Source organism: Arabidopsis lyrata, assembly GCF_000004255.2.
Source record: "Arabidopsis lyrata subsp. lyrata unplaced genomic scaffold ARALYscaffold_1, whole genome shotgun sequence".
Lineage (NCBI taxonomy): Eukaryota > Viridiplantae > Streptophyta > Magnoliopsida > Brassicales > Brassicaceae > Arabidopsis > Arabidopsis lyrata.
In genome coordinates this window covers 21663291-21686349 of record NW_003302555.1, presented here as the reverse complement: position 1 = coordinate 21686349, position 23059 = coordinate 21663291, and the positions used below count along the sequence as shown (strand labels likewise).

The 23059-nt window shown below is 34.8% G+C and overlaps 2 protein-coding genes across 2 annotated transcripts; both read right to left on the bottom strand.

Annotated features, from left to right (window-relative positions):
- Window positions 1-10943: 10943 nt before the first annotated feature.
- LOC9327306 (glyceraldehyde-3-phosphate dehydrogenase GAPB, chloroplastic) lies at window positions 10944-13554 on the bottom strand. Its single transcript, XM_021011281.1, has 9 exons — window positions 13292-13554; window positions 13111-13206; window positions 12872-13036; window positions 12637-12804; window positions 12377-12537; window positions 12231-12292; window positions 12106-12155; window positions 11401-11807; window positions 10944-11309 (listed from the first exon to the last, which is right to left on the bottom strand). Exons 1-9 carry the CDS (start codon window positions 13391-13393, stop codon window positions 11177-11179), a joined length of 1344 nt encoding a protein of 447 aa, XP_020866940.1. The 5' UTR covers window positions 13394-13554; the 3' UTR covers window positions 10944-11176.
- A 98-nt stretch (window positions 13555-13652) lies between these two features.
- Window positions 13653-15523, bottom strand: LOC9329998. Its single transcript, XM_021011282.1, has 5 exons — window positions 15355-15523; window positions 14535-14655; window positions 14266-14362; window positions 14106-14192; window positions 13653-14006 (listed from the first exon to the last, which is right to left on the bottom strand). Exons 1-5 carry the CDS (start codon window positions 15419-15421, stop codon window positions 13872-13874), a joined length of 507 nt encoding a protein of 168 aa, XP_020866941.1. The 5' UTR covers window positions 15422-15523; the 3' UTR covers window positions 13653-13871.
- Between the last annotated feature and the right edge of the window lie 7536 nt (window positions 15524-23059).

The following is a 23059-nucleotide window of genomic DNA, read 5'->3' as shown; positions in this document are numbered from 1 at the left end:
GCTTCGGGTATGGGAGATATACCGATCGGAATAGATGAAATTAGGACTTCTGTTTTTTATTCGGTCGGTTCGGTTCGGGTATTCCGATCGGTTACCGACGAAAACCGAAAATTAAACCTAACAATAAAAGCCAAAAAATTTTAACCATAATCTCATTTCATCTCTTTCACTTCCTCGAGCCTCACTCTCGATTTGCGTCGGCGACGACTGAATCTAGTCTTCCTCGTCAGATTATCAGTGATTCTTCCTTGTTCGTCCTCCGATTTGGTATAAGGTGAGTTCAAAATCCTCTACTCTCTCTGTTTAAGTGTCGATTTCGATTTGGGATTTAGGGTTTCGGTCTTTGGGTTTGGGGCTTTTATGAATCGATGTTATTGCTCAATTTATCATTTCCGGTTGTGTCTGTCTAGGTATTCTGCTTGTTTCAATTCAAACTTTCAAAGACTCAAACCTTAATTCCTTATAATCTCTTATTCTCTTCTATGTAGATGTCGGAAACTGAAGACAACAACGAAGCTTTTTTGGGTGAGGAAGTTGATGGTACTACAGAATCTTCTGCGAGAAGGAGAAGACCCACGACAGAGCGATCAAGCAGTGATGTTCCAAAACCGAAGAAAGCAAAGAAAAAGCAAGCGCATAGAGCTGAAGTTTGGTAGCATTATATTGAGAAGGAAGATCCTGTAGGTGTAGCTAGGTGTCGGTATTGTTCCCAACAGATTGGTTGTGATACTAAGTTACATGGGACAAGTTCCTTGAAGAGTCATTTGCTAAGATGCAAGTTTTTCAAGGCACATCAAGATCTTGGTACTCAGAAGGTGTTGGCTGGTGATATGAGGGGTGCAATCACTACAGTTCCTTATGATAAAGCGCTTTTTAGGAGGTCAGTGAATGAGTTGCTTGTTTTGTGTGAGTTACCATTTGCATTTGTGGAGTCTGAAGGATTTAGGAGATTCTGTGCAAATATGCTTCCATTGTACACGGTTCACTATAGGAGGACAACAACTGAAGACGTCTTTAAGATGTTTCTTAGTGAAACAGCTAAATTGAAGAGTCTGTTTAGCTGTGAACAGCAGAGAGTGTCTTTGACGACTGATATTTGGGTTGCTCCTACAACTGCTTGCAGCTACATGGTGATCACTGCTCATTGGATTGACAGGGGCTGGGATTTGCAGAAAAGGATTATCTGGTTCAAGCCTGTGACAGATCATAAAGGAGACACCATTGCTGATCATCTTAGAGCATGTCTAGAGGAATGGGGAATTAAAAAGGTATTCACTATCACAGTAGATAATGCTAAAGGGAATGACAAATCAATTAGGTTGTTCACAGATGCTTGTAGGTCGCTGGGGCCTAATGCATTAGTTAGAGACGGTTCATTAATCCATATGCGTTGCTGTGCACATATACTGAACTTGATAGTCAGAGATGGTCTAGCAAAGGTAAATGAAAGCATTGTAGCCATTAGGAATGCAATTAGGTATGTAAGATCATCAGGTGATAGGTTGAAATCATTTAAGTTGAGGGTTGAGACAGGTAATTGTGGTAGAGGAAGCTTGTCTTTAGACTGTGTGACAAGGTGGAACAGCACATATCTCATGCTAACAAATGCTTTGAAATTTAGAGTTGCATTTGAGAAGTTACTCGTAGAAGACAAGCTCTATAATGACTATCTCCAGGAATCAGAAGAAGAAAATGGAGAGAGTGGAGAGAGTGGACCAGAGGGTGCAAAGAAGAGGATTGGACCTCCTACTTCAAAAGGCTGGGATGATGTGCAAAGGTTAGTGAAGTTCTTAATTACGGAATAAGACAGATGAAGTTCCAAGCTCTTCATTAGAAGCTTATGAGTTGTTGAGGATGAGGAAAATTTACAGGCTTGGAAAGACAATGAAGATCAACCTGACAATGTTGAAAGTAAAGAAGATTAAGAGTTTAAGAAGAAGTTAAAAGATGCTGAAACTCCACTCTACAATAACTGTCCTAACTATACCAAGGTTTCTGCAATAATGGGTCTTTACCGAATAAAAGTGAAGAGTGGGATGTCGAAGAACTATTTCGATCAGCTTTTGAAAATGGTACATGACATGCTACATGAAGGTAATGTGCTTCCAACATCCATAGATGAGATGAAAAAGTTCTTGAAGACATTTGGTTTTGGGTATGATATTATTCACGCGTGCAAGAATGATTGCATTCTCTACAGGAAGGAGTTTGGAGATATGATAAGCTGCCCTAGATATAGTGCTTCAAGATGGGAATTTGGATAAGCACACATGTGAGGAAAAGAAAGGGATTCCAGCTAAAGTCCTTAGGTATTTCCCAATAAAGGACATATTCAGAAGGATGTTTAGATCAAAAAAGATGGCTGAGGATCTGCGGTGGCATTCTAGCAATGCTAGTACTGATGGAACAATGCGACACCCTGTGGATTCCTCAATTTGGGCTCAAATTAATGATCAATGGCCACAGTTTGCTGCTGAACCGAGAAACCTTCGACTCGGTCTATCTACAGATGGTATGAATCCATTTTCTATTCAGAACACAAAGTACAGTACCTGGCCAGTATTTCTAGTGAACTACAACATGCATCCAACATTGTGTATGAAGGCAGAAAACATAATGTTGACTCTATTGATCCCTGGACCAACTGCACCAAGTAACAACATCGATGTGTATCTGCAGCCACTAGTAGATGATCTAAAAGATCTATGGAATGAGGGTATTGAAGTTTACGACTCGGTATCTAAGGAGAATTTCATATTTAGAGCTATGTTGTTATGGACTATCAGTGATTATCCGGGGTTAGGAACACTTGCAGGTTGTAAAGTGAAAGGTAAACAAGCGTGTAATGTTTGTGGGAAGGATACACCTTTTAGATGGCTGAAGTTTAGTAGAAAAAATGTCTATATGGGCAATAGGAAACGCCTCAGTCCTGGGCATCCATATAGAAGAAAGAAAGTGTGGTTTGACAACTCAGTGGAAGAAGGGTTTCCTCGTAGAATTCAGACTGGTTCAGAAATATTTGAGATGCTGAAAGATTTTAGAAATGATTTTGGAAAACCTTTAGAGAAGAAAAGCAAAAGGAAAAGATCTGATTTGGGTGATAACGAGGAGGTTTCACAGGAAGAATGTGAAGAAGACTCAAATAAGTGGAGGTGGAAGAAGCTGTCTATTCTCTTCGAACTACCTTACTAGAAGGTTAGTTAATATCTAAGATGGTTTAGCTAATCGAAAATGTTTTGCATATGTTGAACTAATTCTTTTTTATTTTTATGTGATAGTATATGCCGGTGTGTCATAACATCGATTTAATGCATGTGGAGAAGAACGTTTCTGATGCCATTTTATCAATTTTGATGCAAAGTGCAAAATCAAAAGATGGATTGAAGGCACGACAAGACCTGGAAAACATGGGGATTAGAAGCAACTTACACACACAAGTTCGAGGTAAGAAGAAATATTTACCACCAGCTGCCTATTGGCTATCAAAGGCAGAAAAAAAAGTTTTGCAAGAGGCTATCAGAATTCAGAGGTCCTGATGGCTATTGTGCAAATATTGGTAACTGTGTGTCACTTGATCCTCCTACAATTGGTGGCTTGAAGTCTCATGATCACCATGTCCTTTTACAAAACTTGTTGCCTGTTGCCTTGAGAGGAACTCTACCAAGAGGTCCTCGGATTGCAGTGACCAGAATATGCAACTTCTTTAATAAATTGTGTCAGCGTGTAATTGATTCGGAGATGCTTTTAACATTAGAGGCAGAGGTTGTTGAGACATTGTGCCAACTAGAGAGGTACTTTCCTCCATCTATGTTTGATATCATGTTTCACTTTCATGTACATCTTACAAGAGAGACACGTTTGGGAGGGCCAGTTCATTTCAGATGGATGCATGTATCCCTTTGAAAGGTACTATACTTTGTTGTTTCTATATTTTGATATTTAGATTGGTTTTAAAATAAATTTTGACAATGATGTTATATGTTTGAAATATAGGTACATGAAAACATTAAAGTCTTATGTTAAAAACTATGCTAGGCCAGAAGCTTGTATGGCTGAAGGATATCTAGCTGGAGAATGCATTGCATTTTGTTTGGAGTTTCTACAGAATTCTATCCCTGTTGAAGAAGAAGCCAACCGTAATGAGGATGTTGAGACAGATCCACGCATTCTTGAAGGTCGTCCCCTTCAAAGAGCTACAAAAGTTAGACTCAGTGATAAAGAAAGAGAAATAGCGCATCGATATGTTCTAATGAACACATCTGTTATGAATCCTTATGTTGAGTAAGTTATTTTGAGTTTCATATCTTCATTTTATTTGTTTTAACTTTATGAATACTAACTTATAGAAATTGGAACCAGTATGCATTTGGAAGAATTACAAAACACGGATATCCGATGCAGAAAGAATGAAACTCATTTATGGAAGATTCATGGGGAAAAGTTCTCACAGTGGGTAAAGGAAAAGGTCTGATCATTGTTTTGGATTCATAATTAGAGCTTGTCTATTATTATCTTGTTTTCACTCACTAATGATTATTGACTATTATTATTATCTTGTTTTCTTGTCATTAGATCCCCACAAACTCAAAAGATCATTCCACCAAGCTGAGGTGGTTAGCATTTGGACCAAGACATATAGTCCAGAGCTATAAGGGCTATATCATTAATGGGCATCGGTTTCATACGGAGGATGTAAAGAGGAAGACTCAAAACAGTGGAGTCACTTATGAAGCCTTCAGCATGTGAAGATCGAGCGCACGAGATACTAATCAGATGGCAGATATAGTTTTGTACTATGGGGTGATAAAGGAGATTATATTGCTAGACTACCACATGTTCCAAGTTCCACTATTCAAGTGTAAATGGGCCAACAAAGGGAATGGTGTTAAGGAAGAAGACGGCTTTACACTAGTGAACCTACACGTAAACCAATCAGCATTTCTTCAAGATCCATATATTCTGCCATCCCAAGCAAATCAAGTGTTCTACTCCATAGAAGAAGACTCCTCACCTTGGTATGTAGTTATGAGGGCGCCACCAAGGGGATATCATGAGTTAGAGACAGAAGCAGAGTTTGTTGCTTCAGACGACGAGAGTTTATGTGCCAGGGATGATTGTGAAAGACTCTTAGTGATGGATTGATAAGTTCGACGAATTGTAGATCTAGGAATTAATGGTTGTTTGGTTGCTTTTAGTTTTGTGCCAGGGATGATTGTCAAGGAGTCTTAGAAGATAATTGGCTTTAATTTTTTCCTAAATGGTTGACTGGTTGCTTTACTGTTACAGTTGAACCAAGATGACAAAGACTATATATTGCTGTAACAGCGCTCCAAGACGTAGCAAGCGGCAGCAAGGCTTGGAAGTGACTCTTATAGAAGTGACTAAAACCATACGTATGAAGCAGGAGGAGGATGAGGAGGAGGTTGAAGGAAGACTTGTGCAGCATTCAACAGAAGAAGTGAATGAGGATGAAGGACAAGAACATCTTCAAGAAGAAAGTAACTCTCACCCTATTGAAGAAGAGACTGAGCAGCATACCACAGAAGATGGTCAGACACAGCAGCCAGAAACCAAGAAGAGGAAAACAAGGGGACCAACAAAGATGAATAAAGTGGCTAAAAATCATGAGGAGAAGGTTGAAGTTGAATTTACACGTCGTGCTGAACATGTGGGGAAAGGATCTATCACTCTTTCCTCCTTTCTTGGACCACTTGTGAGAGAGCATGTACCATATACTCTCGAAGATTGGAGGTACCTTAATGATCAAACCAAATTCACATTATGGGAGGAGTTCCAGGTATTCTTTAAAGTTTATAAAAATAACTTTCTGTTACAAACTGTTGATGTATTCTTTGTAATGTATTTTAGGGAAGGTTCAATTTGTCAGAAGATTGGCAAAAAGATTGTGTTTTCAAACAAATGGGGTGTATATGGAGAGCTTCTAAGTGTAAGCTTCTTACCAAAGTGCGTTCTGCAAGGAGTAAGCAACATATCCTTAACTTGAAACCAAGCAACATCCAATCTGTGACAGCTTGGACTAATTGGGTTAAGAGTAGGACATCCACGTATTTTAAGGTTGTATATAGGTTTAACTGTTCTCTTTACTTCCTGTTTATTTTTGGTGTTTTGTTAGCTTAATTTCTGGATTATACTTGCAGGAAGTAAGTGAAAAATATAGGCATTTGAGGAAGAATCAGATTCCCCACACCACTAGCCGGAAAGGAATGGTTCGCCTAGCTCATGAAATGGTATGTTTGTTCCAAGTACTATACTAATTTGTTACACTGAAAAGACTGACCCTATTTTATTCACTTGATACTTGTAGAAGAAAAAGAGTTCTGACCCTAGCAAGGTAACAAGAAGTAAAGTCTGGATAGTAGGACATACACATTCGGATGGGAAACCTGTTAAGCCAGAGTTTGAAGCTATTGTTGTAAGAGCTCATCAAATTTTTATTGTGGAGTTTTTGTGTAGCTTATAGTAATTGTGTTCAAATTTTTTGATTCAGGAAGAAATAAAAACAATAGATAGTCATATGGACTCCACCTCTAGTGCTAGTATCCAAGATGATGTTGTGAGTCAAGTATTAGGAAAAGACAAATCTAGGAGAGTTAGAGGAATGAGCAGAGGGATAACTGCTTCCAAGCTAGCATTCATAGATGTTAGAGACACACATGTGGAGAAGCTTGAAGCAACACAAGCATAATTGCTCGGCAAGGTTGAAAGCCTACAAAATGAAGTTCGTCACGTAGCTGCAGGGAAAAAGGTAATTTAATTAGTATTCTGATTGTTTCTAACTTCATGTCTACTTGTAAGTTTTTTAAATAAATCTTTGTTTTCTTTTGGAGATAGCGTGATGATGGTTGCAACTCCGAGTCCAATAATGTTAACAATGGAGGACCTAGGTGTCAGCTGCTGGAATGGTATTCAGAGGTTGAGGTTGTTGTAGGGGAAGCAGAATTGTGCTCTGCTAATTTAATGTACAAGATTGGACGTATTCCACTTGGTCCTAATGCAGCAGCTGTTACAGTGAGGTCTGCATCAAACAAAGAAACAGCTGTATGGAGGCCTACAACAACTATTACTTCACTTGGTGATGCAGTTGGAAGCAAAATTGCATGCCATTCGATAAGATAATTCTAGACAATATGGACTCACCAAATGGAATTAAGACTGCTGGTTCATCGGTAAAAGTTCTTTTCTTTGAACTTGTACAAATTTTTATGTTTATGAAAATATGGCCTATAATATTTTTGTTTGGCTTGACTCTTTAGGCGGCTACAAATGCATTAGATGATAAGATCTTGATTTTTGATTGGAATTCGGATGATGAACTAATAGTTGAGGGTAGTTTGTATTCAACAGACCCAAAAGAAATGGTCAACAAATATTCCTTTGGGTCCAAATGCTGCAATTGTGACTGTTACTAAAGTGGTTAACAAAGAGGCTTTTCTATAGAGACCAAGTGCTGACATGAGTTTTATTGGCGATGCACTACATGAGAACATTGCATGGCCTATACATAAGGTTCATTTCATTCAACCACAGTCACGTCAAGAATCACTTTCAAAGAACGCATCACCTAAGGTAAATTTCCAAACCTTTAATTTTTCTTATAATGGTGTTGGATTGTTGCATTTTCTGGATATCTTGACATATGAGATGAATTTGTTGGACTATTGATTGCAAAGTAATAGTGTAAGTGTAAGTAACAACACTGACACTAGTGAAGGTGGAAAAAAGCAGAAATGCATCATCTTAGATTGCTCTGGAACAGGAGATAAAGTTGCAGAAGGCAGAGTTTGTTCTACAAACCCAACAGATGTCATCCATTTTGTTCCATTGGGTCTTAATGCTTCCAAGGTTTGGGTAGATGTCGCTAAGATTGGAGATGCACCAGTTTGGAGACCAAATTCATAGGTCAAAATCATTGCTGATGCATTAGGTACTACAGTGGCTTGGCCAAATGACAAACTTGTTTTTATCTGAAACATTGTTTTAGTTTGTGTGAGTTTTGTAGTATTAGTACTTAGAGCTAGCTAGCTCAATGACTTTATTATGACTTGTTATGTCTTGGTGTGAACTTAATGTCAGATGTGGCTTTGCTTTTATATTAGAAAAAAAATGTGTTCTTCTCTGTATCATGTTATGGTTTTTAAAATTGCAATAATGAAACCATATTTCCATATTTTAGCAATGATCAAAACTGAACAAAACGAGCATCAAAAATAATAGCAATACAAAATGCGAATGCTTTAATAAAAACTGTTGTGCATAAAGTCAAATATAACAAAAACATAATGCTATTATATATTTTACCATTGCATTATATTAAGCGCTATTATAACTCTCTCTATTGTAGCGCAACAGAAAACCGTTATATAAAGTGTCTGATCTACTATGATGGAGGTAGATAGAGTGCTTACTAAAACGCTATGTAAACGATAAATAGCGTTTATCGGATGCTATAAATACCCCAATTTCCTATAGTGTAAAGATCTTTTTCAACTGCACCTTGGCTTTTTCAGCCACTAAGACAGTTACTTCTACAATCTTTTACCATGAGATAGTGCTTATTGAAAGAAGTTTGATTAATTTGAGCATCAATGATGATCAAGAGTTGCGGCTTGAAGGAATGGATATGAAGGGCCAAACTTGAGAAGTATTGGGATAGACTGATCAATATGAATCCACTAGTGATCATTGCTAGTGTGTTTGATCCTAGGAACAAGATGCAGTTTGCTAATATCTGCTTTGACAAGCTTTATGGGAAGGATAGTTTGGAAAGTGACCATCTGAAAAGCTCCATTAAGAAGCTGATGAAGAACTTGTTTGAAGAGTATGTGCAGAGATTATGTAACAACTCTCAAGCTGAAAGTACAGGAAACAAGAGTGGAGAAGTCGATGATTTGGCACCGCTTTTTGAGGAGGATGATGTATTAGAAAGTAAGGATTCATTGTATGATGAGCTGGCTACAGAGACAGTGAATGATGTAGCGACCAGTGAGCTTGACATTTACTTGTTGGAAAAGGCTGTGCCAAGGCAAAAAAACAGATTGGGTATGGACTATGATGTCTTATCATGGTGGAGACGCAACAACCATAAGTTTCCAGTCTTGTCAGAATTTGTAAAAGATGTCCTTGCCATTCAAGTGTCTTCTGTGGCTTCAGAGTCGGCATTCAGTACAAGTGGAAGGATTTTGGATCCTTTCCGGAGTTGTCTATCCCCTCACATGGTTGAATCTCTCATTTGCACACAATAATGGTTGAGGAATACCATTCATCAAGAGAAGCTTGCAAATTTGGTTCAAATGCTAGAAGAATTGGATTTTTTATGAGTCCTTGGGTACTCAAATTTCTTGTTTCTTATAGTCTTTCTATGATTTACTAATTTTACTTCATATCTTATTGACTTACTTCATTATTTTCAGTTGTAGGATCCAAAACAGTGGCTGATGATGCAGACTTGCCGCCGTGATCACTTGAAGGGCTCTGTCTTTTTGGACCATCACCATGTGTACCCAACTTGTCTCTCTCTCTCTCTCGTTAACTCTTAACTCTCTATTCTGATATTATGTCTTTTGATCTTATGAAATATGAATGTTGTTAGTTTACTTTTGAACTTTTGGTAATGCCTTTTGGATGTTGTTTGATCAATGGTGATGAATGATAATATTATATTTCTTATGATTTTGTTTGTTTGATTGCATATTGATGAATTGATGATAATAACAGGTAGATATAAGTAGAAATGGTGATTTTTGGTTGCATACACTTGTATTTCGGTTTAAATCGGTTAAATTTTGAAAAACCGAAATAACCGGTTTCCGAACCGACCGAACCGAAATTAATTTCGGTTATCTTCGGCAACATTTAAAATTTCACAATTAACCCGAAACCCGAACATACCGACCCGACCCGACCCGAAAACCCGAACTCGCAGGCCTAGACTCAACTATCTTAGCAGCTATCTCTTGGTGTTTCTTCAGTTCAGTCTACGAAACCTCTATCATATCCGAAATTGCTAAAATTTCCAAAAAAGTATAAATTATTTATTTTTGATTAATTTCTGAAATATAATTATAAAAATATATGATTATATTACATTTATTAATATTTTTATGTTGTCCCTAAGAAAGAAAAAAGTCATAGGAATCGGAATAGTTGGAGACGTCTTTTTTGCTTTTTTCGTATGAATGTGTTTAAAATAAACTAATCGAATGTTACTAATTTAACATTTGTTATTTTCCTGCAGAGTTTGCCTAAAGCATTGATTAAAAATTCACCACAATGATTGACTGATTCATTTCTAGAATGTGTGCAACTATTCCTTGATCCGAAAGGTTCAGTAATTGGGGAAACTAGTTCTCGATGAAACAAAAGATGGAATCTCGAGTCTAATAAGAAACAATTGGAGCTTGAGAAAAAAACACTGAGTTGGTTGAAGAGCTGCAATGAAAATGATCGAAATAACAAATTTTGTATAATTTTCTCATTTTTCACCTACACCTTTAAAAGTTTTGTAGACTCAATTAAAAAATTAGCCTAATACCATTTTGTTATTTTTGTTGTTATTGTATGGGTTGAAAATTCAATTGACAAATCGTCGTTAATTTTTATTTTTTAAAACTATATGATATATACCTTACATTGATTTTAATTTATTCTTTCTTTAATTTTCATTTCTAATATAAAATAACATATGTATCATGAAATTTTTAATATTTATAATATAGTTTCCAGATTCATCAATGGAGATTCAAAAAAATCAATTTCAACCATCGTACAATAAAGAAATCAAGTTGAAAAGATCAAATCTCTATTCCCTAGATTGGATGTTTCATTATTTTGTTACACACTTATGCATCTTTTTTTTTGTAAACCAAATTAAACAATTTTTTTGTTTTGTCATACATTGCTCAAATAAATTCCGTTTTAACATGTAGCATAAAATGGTTCTCAAATACATTTCTCCTCAGTCTTAACATATAGTTGCTCATCAGACAAGAAAACCTTATGAGATTGTTTTTTTTTAAAAGAAAATCTATGGTATCTCTCTTAATGGAATCGTAAATGAAGAAAAACAAAGAGGTATGCATAATACGATTTCGAATAATAACTCATGATATAAAGTAATGTTTTGGTGAAAAATAAAGAAAGAAATGATCAAAGTTGTTCATTCATAGACTTTGCATTCCTCATCGGCCGGGTTTGTCTTGCAGAAATCCTCCAAAGGATCTCCACTTCCAACAGCTTCCTCTCCCGGCCACTTGCTAGCCACTAGGTGAGCCAAATCCACTACTCTTTGGCTAAAATACGAACACAAACACAAACGTAAACAAACAAACAATCAAAGGTTAAAACATAAAATGATATCATGTAATGTGTTATATATCTCACCTGTAACCCCACTCGTTATCATACCAAGCAACCACCTTGACCATATCATCACCCATAACCATAGTGAGGGAAGAATCAATGGTGGTAGAGACATCAGAGCACCTGAAGTCAACAGAGACGAGAGGGGCGTCGCAAACGTCTAAAATGCCTTTCATCGGTCCATTAGCGGCTTTTCTGAAGGCCTCGTTCACGTCCTCTGCTGTCAAACCTTTCTTCTCAACGTTTATAACAAGGTCAACCACTGAGACGTTTGGTGTTGGCACACGGAGTGCAATCCCGTTGAGTTTACCCTTCAGCTGCGGCAACACTAATGAGACCGCCTTGGCTGCACCTGTGCTGGTAGGCACTATGTTCAGTGCTGCGGCTCTTGCACGCCTTAGGTCCCTGTGTGATGCATCTAGAAGTCTCTGAATCATTCATTTCAAACAAATATATGTCACTATCGATTAGATGAATGTATTGGGTCACATCGCAGTATCATTTCAATGCTTTGTAGTACAAGTGTTAGGAGTGTTCGATCTACATAAACGGAACCCAAATAAGCAAACCACATTCCAATATGATTAAAATTTTCATGCATTCAAAAAAAAAACAAAAAAAACCTAAGCAATACTCCTAAATATTAGTAGTGAAATATTTTGAGAATACAAGCAAGCTCTTCTGTTAGGTTTCAACATAGATAGACAGACAAAGATGGAATCTTACTTGGTCTCCGGTGTAAGAGTGTGTGGTTGTCATTGTTCCCTTGACGATACCTGTAATTTAGTTCATGTATGAGCTGAAAGAAACCATTTTGAAACATGTAGTAAAGCAGAGAAAAGAAAATGTACCAAATTCTTCATCCAAGACTTTAGCAAAGGGTGCCAAACAATTGGTGGTGCAAGATGCATTGCTGCCAAAAGAGACCAAAAATGAAACATGAATACTCAAAGTAATTCTTGTTTTAATGAGATCAGAGGTTTAACTTTAAACGGACCTAATGATGTTAGCAACGTCGTGACCATAGTCTTGCTCATTGACGCCCACAACATAGGTAGGGATATCAGCACCTTTGGCTGGTGCAGTGATGATCACTTTCGAGGCTCCAGCTTGGATATGCTTCCCTGCTCCTGGCCCATCAACAAACACTCCTGTTCCCTGATGATCATAACCATATACCAATTATCTTTTTTCGATTAACTAAGTTTGTTTGCGCGATTTGCCATCAGAACAATGCAGGTTTAGATAGAAATTCACCTCGATAACAATGTCAATGCCGAGCTCAGCCCATGGAAGCTTAAGAGGGTCTCTGTTGGAGACAACTTTGATGAGCTTACCATCAACGCTGATAGTTTCATTGTCCACAATTTTCACTTCAGCCTTGAAGGTTCCAAGCATGGAGTCATACTTGAGCAAATGGGATGCCTGCAATTTCATCAATGTCAAAAATGTGTTCCACAAGAAGAGATCACAAATTTTATTAGAGACTTACATTCTTGACACCACCACTGTCATTAAGCACAACAACTTCGAGAGGAGAGTCCTTGCGACCATGCCAACACCTGAGGAAGTTCCTACCAATCCTTCCAAACCCGTTAATCGCAACCTTAAGTTTGGCCACTGTCTCTCCTCTAACAGGAGTGGATGTTGTCACAGCCTAATATTTCACAAACCCATCACATATATGCACATTCATATATAAAAAATACAGTTATTAATTCAATCAGTCACCTTGGGGATGATCTGTGCAGCTACGGCATCGAAAAAAGATGCTTCCCCACCGATACTGCTCATACGCAGACCGGAGAATTCAGCAACTTCTAGCCTCTGTGCAGTTAGTAACAAGAGAAGCAGATAAAACAAACCATAACACACACAGAGAGGGTATTTGCTAGATAGAGGGAGTTAGTACCTTGGAGGACCATTGAGCAGGGAAAGAGTGAATGGCACTCTTAGACTGCAGTCTCTGTGTGACCGGGATTCTGGAGACGGCGAGAGCTGCATGTGTGGCCATAGCTGCAAGAGAAACAAGAAGAATCTACGAATGCTACTGATCAGTTTTGAGCGTTAGAATATATACATACATACACACATCCTTTGGTTTTGATCAAAAGCAACCAATGGTTCAAAGTGAAGCAAAGAAATATGTGGTTATTATGTAGGTAAGATACAAATCGGGATAAGATTCTGTGAGCCATTGATCACAAGTTTCTCTAGGCAGTCATTTTATAATTCTTGTTTCCATGTCAGATAGTTTTCTTCAGGAAGTTAGCTCAGATCAGGACATTATATAATATATAGTCTTCATAACATCAGGTTTGGCATATAACAGTGATATCCTTCAACACGCCGATTTCAAAAGAAACAGTGAAGAAGGCAGTCGTTTAAAGATAGACGAAAAGTTGTACAACATTACACAGAAAGGAAAACAATTATTGGGATCATAATAAGTAATCTCCCGTGATTCGATTCAAATCCTAAAACAGATGATATCAGGCAGTAGCCTCGACTTCATCGGTGCTTAGAGCTGCACCATTCGGAGTATCTTCTGATTTTAGCTGAGATGAAACATCGTCGATAGCAGAGTTGAGCTGAGCAATTTTCTCAGCTAGTACCTTACGTGTTTTCTGCATTAAAAGTACACAGCATTGTTCATAAGTAAATCAACAGAAAGAGATAAAATATGAATCAGGCTTAGCAATATAGTGATTGTTATCCCAACTTACCTCCAAAGCTTTTTCCTCATCATAGATGAATTTGGGCAATTTCCTCATGAGATCTTTTCGGTCTGCTCCAGCTATAGCCTTGCTGATCTGATATAGCTCACAAACATTGTCAAGGAGAGCAGAGAGTGTTATACCTAAACCATGTGATTCAGAATATTACCTGTGGTGCGTATACACATCCGAGGGCACCGACTATAAGTCCACCCAAAATAAACCCTCCAACAAATAGGCCTGTGCTGCCTGAGCCATCATCATCTCTGCAAGATTTGATTCTATCAGACATTGCAAACCGTCTCTGTAAACATTAGTTGTTATTCAGGAGGTATGATGTTTATAGTCGAGAACCACTTGACAAATAATGAATGAGAGACTTTTGGACATCTCAAACAATAATTGAGAGAACAATAAGAAGAGGATCAACTCCTATACCTGTATGCAGATTGAATGGTTAGAATCCTTTTGTTTCTAGGAGCAGAAATATGCAGTTTGTTGGAGCGATTTAGTCCAAAAGAAACACTGACACAACAAGCATTTGGCTTCAGAAAAACACCTAGCATGAAAGGTAATAAGAACAAACAACAATCAGTGACTTATATATCTGCATAAAAAGATGCAAACCGGATTTCGATTCTTTCTAACACAAAAGAAAGCTCACTTTCACTATATGAAATGAGAAAACAAAACAATTGTTACAGAGGTATTAATGGAACTGCCTCAAGATATCTAAACCAAAGACAAATGGAGGATGAATAAAGTGATTCCGAAACAAAAGTGTCAAACTTTTTCGTCTTTTCGATAAATACTTATCTATATCAAAACCTCTTCAAGCTCTAATTTTGCATTCTGTCATGCATTTCAAAACCATTTTTGACAGATCACCACAACTGTATACAGAGATATTAGTGGAACTGCCTCAAGATATCTAAACTATGACACAAATGGAAGCTAAAAAGTGTATCAGAAACAAAAGTTTCACACTTTTTCGATAAACACTTATGTCTACCAAAACCTCTTCAAGCTCTAATTTTGCATTGTGAAATGAATTACAAAACCATTTTTGACAAAAGAAAGGACCCAACATAAAAAAAAAGGAACCAAGATCCTCCAATACACAATCAAATTGGATTCTTGAGATACTAAATTAGAAATCATAATATCAAATCTCATAAGCTCAAAACGGGAATCGACAATCTATATAGCACGAAGAAGATTAGTCTAAAAGATTCGAGAGATTGAAAGAGGTTTTTACCAGATGAAGGATGGAGTTGTTGAGAATTCTTGGGGAGAGAGAGAGAGGTAGAAGAAAGAGACGCCATGGATGGAAGAAACTGAGATCCTAAGAGAGAGCAGTTGGAGCAAGTTCGATGATATCTAAGCAAGCTTCTTCGATTCAGTGGTAATTATTAATTTTAAATAATTACAAATATTTTATGAAAGGAAAAAGAAAAAAAATAAATATTGGGAAAAATGAATTGACCATAAAAAAATACGAGATAATTGGGTGAGAGAAACTATTTTTTGAGTTATTTAAATTTTCGGTATTAATATGATTCAAGATAATGATAATAATTAACCATTTTTTTTCTCAATTTTAGCCCCACGCACTTCTCTCATTCTCATAGTCCCACACACCTCTCTCCTTCTCATGTTCATCTCTCTCTCAACTCTGTTCTAATATTCGAATTGATAAGAAAAACAGCTAGTGTTGTGTTTATTATTCACACCGCCATTGTTAATTCATAGGAAAATATAACTTTCACGATACAAATAAGAATCTAAAACATTTTTTGGATCTTCACAAATAGATCTACAAAGAATAGATGTAGATCTTATGTTTATATCTCTCTCAACTCTTTTCTAATTCATTCAAACCGATAAGAAAACTAGCGTCGTGTTTATTATGTTTATATGCTTGAAATGCCAGTGCAAACTTTTGCTAGGGACGTAGCGCCGGTGGTTGATGACACATACCTCGAAGGTAACATAGCCAATGTAACATAGAGCTCTACGTTTGCAAATAATGAGTCTTATCCAATTGTGAATATCCATGTATTAACTTGGATTGCTAAAAACATGAATAGGTAGAGACCGAACAAGGTTGGTCTTGCTAGATGTGGATTATGAGGGGGATGAACAGTTAATGGACCCGCAAGAAAACTTATGAACATGCAAACACAAAAGTATAGATTTACGCAGATTTGTGAATGTCCAAACTGGATCTAAAAAAATAGGTAAAGACGTAAGTGGATCTGGGAAGAAGAAACGACCAATATATATAGCTAGAGTTTTTTTTGCAAACGATGAAGAAACAGTAGATTTAAAACCAACGACGGTGACTAAGAGCACAAACAAAACAAGAAATTTTGGAGTGAAAAGGAAGAAGACGATGGAGCATAGGCTATGCATGAAATCAATCGAAACATGTTTTTTTCTGGAAAAAAAAATCGAATTTAATCAAAAATTCTCAATTAGTTAATGAATTAATATTTATCTATAAGTTTAGAGACATGTTCATATATTTTCATAGAGTTAGATATCTTATGTAAATTTAGTATATTAGACCTCTATGTGTTTATATAAATGTCCATTCAGTTTTTGTCAAGCGACATTTGTTTAGATATACAGTTACATCCTTTTTTAACTTCTATAAACTGCTGTTATAGATAACTATATATATATATATATATATATATATATATATATATATATATATCTATAAACGCAGCGCCTAAACTTTGTCATTTGATTTCAAATCCCACACCCTCAAACGAGAGACACACGCATTAAATAACCATCAGCTCGTATTGACTTTTGCCGAATAACTATCACTTCTATGTGACATATTAAAGGCAAGTCAGAATGTTCTTTCGGTTGCACATAGAGCCACCTCTCTTCGCCCACGCGCATACGTACCACGTTACCTGGTTTTTTTGTAAAGAAATGTTGTATCCAACCCCTTTATAATTTTTGATACTACCTCGGAACCGACAGCTTCTGATAATACCCTTCCCCTAATTAGTGTTCCCATTTTTACCTCTGCCCAAATTGACTCAAAAAATAATATTTGGGAAAATGTTTAGCATGTCTTCACATAATCGCACATGCAAACTTTAAAATTGTCTCGTTAGTTACAAAAAGTATTGATATTACATACAGACATCCTCGAACTAACATAAGTCATGTTGCAAATACCATGGTCATCCAATTCCAGTGCTCCGGTTGCCAGAATATGTCGTTGACCGATGTTAACCGGCGTAGACCAAAAATATATTCAATTTTTTTTCTATTTATTATTTATTTTTGATAAATAATTAAAAATAATAAATTATCACATAATTTTACTTGAAATATAACAAAATATATCAGAAATAAATATAGCAAAAACCAATATAGCAATATATACCAGAAAAATATATATTTTTGTATATAACAAAATTTTGGTATAAATTTTTGTAATATAACTAAAATATACCAAAAAATCATTTAACAAAATAGACACCAATTTTTTTTTCGTGCTCTATTTTGTTATAAAAGTTAGGTAATATAATAAAATATACATTATTCCTTTGGAAATCATATTTTTTTTTAAATCCAAAGGTCATTTTTTAAGAACATCATAAATCACCAAAATATACTTTATATATATAACCGACCTTTGAATATATAAAAGAAAAATGAATTTATAAACACCATAGTATATACTTTGATTTGTGGTGTTTACTTTACAGATATATATAAATGAATTTGGTATATACTTTGAATATCATATTATATACATAGATCTATATCCAAAGGCCATATATTATTTTCAAAAGAAAAGGATATATTTTGTTTTAAAAAGAAAACTGACCTTTGAATTTATAAAAAAATGATTGCCAAAAAAAAAGGTATATTTTGTTATATTACCAAAATTTTATAATAAAATATAGCACAAAAAAAAATTGGTGGTTTATTTTTGTGATATATTTTGTTAATAAAACTTTGGTAATATAAGAAAATATACCTTTTCTTTTTAGCAATACTTCGTGTAGCTAACGAGACATTTTTAAAATCTGTCTGTGTAATTATGTTGAAAGGACATCGAACGTGCATCTGAAGTGTTGCAGTTAAGATATATAATCATTCGTGAACTAGCTCGCATGTGGGACATAGATGATTTGGCTATCATCATGAAGTTATGTATCATATTGCATAATATGATTGTTGAGGATGAACGAGATACATATATTCAATAGTGAAACGATTATAATCAATCTGAGGCAAGTGGGTCTAGCATACCTCAACTATTCTCGATTGAGGTGCTACTAGCATTTGCGTGATTCAAATGTACATCACCAACTGCAAGCAGATCTAGTCAAACACATATGGAAAAAACTCGGGATGTTCCACGGTTAAAAAAATTTTAAGTTTCTATGTTACGTCTGTTATATTAAGTAAGTTTGTGAGTTTTAAGTTGTGTCGTGTGTTTAATATTGTATTGCATTGTATTTTAAGTTTTCGTTAATGTTACTATTCAAATTAAGGATTATATATGATGTCAAAACAAAAAAAAATATATTAAGGATTATAGATATCTTGTTTTTATACCAAAAATTAGTTTACAAAATAATTTAATTTCTTATTATTTTAATTTAATTTTAATCGATAATTGTTATTAATAATAAGTGATAAAAACAAAGAGTCTAAATGGTAACATGGTTTTGAGGAATTCTTGAGGAAAAAAAAAATGTTACATCATTTGATAAGTTAGAGGAAAAGTTGAGGAATGGAAAAAGTTGTATATTTGTGGATTTTTAAAGAATTAATAGTTTTTTTTTTGTTAAAGGTAAAGAATTAATAGTTTTAAATATTTTTATGATATTATGGTTTTATTTGGGATAATAGCGGATAGTTCCAACTTTCAGGTATTTCGTTCGGTTTCAATTCGGTATTTTTGGGTTTCGGGTATTTTGGTTTTTGAGTTTAGCATCTATTCGGTAATTTTAGAATTGGGTCATGTTCGGTTTGGTTTTGGGTATTTCGGTTTTTTGAATCAAGAAACGATTATGAACCAAAAATCTTTTGGATATTTTTCGGTTCCGGTTCTTATCTGAATAACCAAAAAATTAGAATATTTTTCGGTATTTTAGACATTTTCGGAAAAAATTTCGTATATTCTGGAAATTTTGAGTATTTTTCGGTTACTACGGTTTAGGTCCATTTGTTTCCGGTTCGGTTATTCGGATATTTTTGATTATTTGGATTTTTTAAATACTCGTTATAAAACAAACTAATATTTTGGATATATAATTGAATTTCGGTTTCATTTAGGTGTCCGAAATATTTTAGTTTCGGTTCTTTCGGTTATGAAGTTTAAGATCTATTTTGGTTATTTCGTAGGTTTTGGTTTAGTTCTTCTTTTTCGGTTCGGTTTCAGCATAACAATTCTCTAATTTATAAGTTTATTTGATTAATTATTTTAAAAAAAATTCAGCTAGATTCAGCTGTTACCATTTGAACTTTCAATTATTCAGCCAGATTCCGCAGAAAAACACAAATATATTCAGCCAGATTCAGCCAGATTCAGCCAGATTCCTCGGTTACCATTTACACCCAAAAACATTAAAGAAAATATAAATATGAAATAAAAATGGTAGGGTAATGTGTTGAATTTTTTTAAAGAAAGGCTTCGAATGGTGACGGCGGTTTGAGTGGTACGTGATAAGCGGTTTTAGTCTTAGGCTTCGAATGGTGACGGCGGTTTGAGTGGTGCGGGACAAGCGGTTTTAGAAGTGCGGTGCGGTTTAACCGCGGTGCGGTTCAAAGAAACGCATCATGCGGACCAAGTGCGGTTACTACGTAACAAGCGGTGCAGGATAATATATGAATGGTGAAAAAACCAATATGCCTTGCGGTTCAAATGTTTGAATGGTAAAATATAAAAAGCGGTGCGGAATATATATTTTAGATAAATATTTATATAAAACTAAATTAATGATATTATATGATTATAAATTAAAATTATTAATTTAGTGTTTAATGAATGATCAAATTTCTATATTATTTATAAAAGATAATTATAAAATATTTATTAAATTTTCAAACTGAAAATTAATAATACGATGTTTGTAATTTTTTGTGAGTGTTCAATATTTAAGAATCATAAAATTTAAAATTAAAATTGACTTAAACAAAATATAAAAAATTTAACAATGGAGAACTAATTTTTAGAATAAAAATATTAATTTTAAAGATTTTTAATAATTGTATGTGATCTAGATGACACCAACTCATAGTATACCTAGATTAATAGATCAGTTAATCCATGTAATTTCTTACCAAGATTTTTGCAATTAAAATAATAAAAATTAAATAATCAAAAAATGCACAACAGAAGTAACCACACATATTTGTTGTCTTATCTTTTCAACTGCGGTTCTAAAGGGAATTGTCCCGCACTAACCTTTTAGTTTTTTAGTTTTTATTTTTTCCATAAACTAAATCACTTAATAATAAGTGATGAATGGTAACCAAAATTCAAAACGCACCCAGTGGTCTAAGAAACTTGCTGCACATTCAGGCCCTTAGAAGTGCGGTGAGGTTAAACTGCGGTGCGGTTCAAAGAAACGCATCATGCGGAACAAGTGCGGTTATTGCGTAACAAGCGGTACGAGATAATATATGAATGGTAAAAAAACTGATATGCGGTACAATACAAATGAGTGAATGGTGAAAACCGCAATAAGTGGTGCAAATATATGTTATAAATAAATATTTTAAAAATAAAAATAAATTAGTGATATTGCTATTTATTTTTATTTTATTTAAGATGTAAATTAGTTTTAATATATGGATATGTAGAGCTATTTATTTTTATTTTATTTTTAATATAAATGAATAATAATTCTTATATAATCAAATATATCTATATATATATATATTAAAAAAAAAAAGCTTACCTGTGCAAACGAATCAGATCGGTGAATGCGTATTTGATAGAGGAATGTTTTTAGAGTAGAGTGAAATATTGAATGATGTCTTGTGAATAACAGCTCGAGAAAGAAGAGTTATATAGATCAGTGAATGCGTTTGATAGAAGAATATTTTTAGAGTAGAGAGAAATATTGAATGATGTTTGTGAATAATACATTGAGAGAGAAAAAAGAGTTATATAGTGTGATTTTTTAATATTTTTTATTTAAAATAATAATAAAAAATTTATTGTCAACTAGCTACAGTTATTAAACACAACTCTCCCACAACTTTAACTTTTGTAATGCGGTTCTATGTGTTGTGGTGTGCGTTTGTCCCGTATATGGGCTTTTTTTTTTAATTTTAAAATAAAATTAAAAGAATAGTAGATGTGAATGGTGACAAAAAACATTCAGGCCCAAAATCATTTTAGATAGTAAAGTGTTGAATTATTAGGCAGAAGAAAGAGAAGAAGATGTGAAAGAAAGATAAGATGATGTGGAGTGAAAAGTAGGGTGTTGAAAACACCAACCAATGTACATAATTTTAGTAGTACAAACTAGGGTTGGGACAAATATCCCGGATTCGCGGGTATCCGTTATCCGATCCGAGATCCGTTTCGAAAAAACCAGATATCCAGTTGGTCCGGATCCAGATCCGGATAGTGAAATTTTTTTTGGCCGGATATCTGGATCCGGTAACTTTAGCATATTAATGGGTTATTGGATTAAAGTCTAATGAGTCTAGTTTATTAAAGATAGTATTAATTAATGGGTTCAATTGGATCTAATTGAGAAAACCCTAATTAACCAACCAGCCACCACGTCCCTCCTAATACTTTGGTGAACCCCTTTATTCGCCCTCTCTTTTTCTAGCCAATCAAAATATGTATGTCACGTAATAAAAAGAAAAAAATAAACGTATTTAATTGTAAACCCTAATCCTTTCTTATAAATTCTAACTATTTTTTCTTATAAACCCATACCGATATATATTTTATCTCGTTTAATTGAAAAATCTAAACTCTAATTCTCTTTTATAAATCCAAACCGACATATAACCTCGTTTAAGTTTAAAATATAAACCCTAACCGTCGCTCATAAAACCCAAACCGACATATAACCTCGTTTAATTGTAAAATATAAACTCTAACCCTCTCTTTTAAACCCAAACCGAAATTTAAACTCGTTTAATTGTAAAATCTATACCCTAACTCTATCTTATAAACTTAAACCGATATTTAACTTTGTGTAATTGTAAAATCTAAACCCTAACCTTCTTTTATAAACCCAAACTGATATATAATGTATTTTTATTTTTTTACTTTTATTAGATGGCATATTCTGATTGGTTAGAAAAAAAGGAGGTGAACAAAAATGTTCACTCCTAGGAGTGAACTTAAGTATTTTTCCTTTGTATCCTCTTTGTTTCTCCATCTCTCCCTCCTTTAAACTTTTCAACAAATCCATCGATTTAAGTTTTTTCAATTTTCTTTTTGAGCTTTTCCTTCCTCCTTTGGCTCTCCTTTTTATTTCTTCTGTTACTCTGCAAAATTATCATCATCTGGATCTTAATCAGTTTGAGATATATTCATATTTTTCCGCTCTTACGCTTTAATCAACGATCAGGCAATGATAGCTCATTATCCACGATTTCCTTCCTAGATTTTTTTAAGGATTCAGTCGGAACTTAAGAAAAAAATTGAATTTGTTTCAGAAAAAAAAAAAAAAATCGAATCCTTTTCACGTGTAGGCAAAACCCAGATATCTGAGGTATACTGATCCGGATCCTTATACTAAAACAACGAATCTGACGGATCCGGATCCAGATACTATAAAAAGCTGGATATCCGGATCCGTGACAGGACTAATACAAACATTACATGTGACATATTATAAATGAGTTTAAAGATAATCTTTATGAGGGGTTATTAACAATTTTAATGACCATTACTGTATTCAGAATGTTATATAAGCCATTCCTTAAATTTGTTTCGATCAATT

Excerpts from the sequence above, each read along its gene's own strand:
- LOC9327306 (XM_021011281.1), bottom strand. The coding sequence starts at position 13,393 with ATGGCCACACATGCAGCTCTCGCCGTCTCCAGAATCCCGGTCACACAG. Across the intron at positions 12,293-12,376 it reads GACGTTGCTAACATCATTAG|CAATGCATCTTGCACCACCA; the intron begins GTCCGTTTAAAG and ends CTCTTTTGGCAG. Across the intron at positions 11,310-11,400 it reads GATAACGAGTGGGGTTACAG|CCAAAGAGTAGTGGATTTGG; the intron begins GTGAGATATATA and ends TTCGTATTTTAG.
- LOC9329998 (XM_021011282.1), bottom strand. The coding sequence starts at position 15,421 with ATGGCGTCTCTTTCTTCTACCTCTCTCTCTCTCCCCAAGAATTCTCAA. Across the intron at positions 14,656-15,354 it reads ACAACTCCATCCTTCATCTG|GTGTTTTTCTGAAGCCAAAT; the intron begins GTAAAAACCTCT and ends CTTTCATGCTAG. Across the intron at positions 14,007-14,105 it reads ATGAGGAAAAAGCTTTGGAG|AAAACACGTAAGGTACTAGC; the intron begins GTAAGTTGGGAT and ends CTTTTAATGCAG.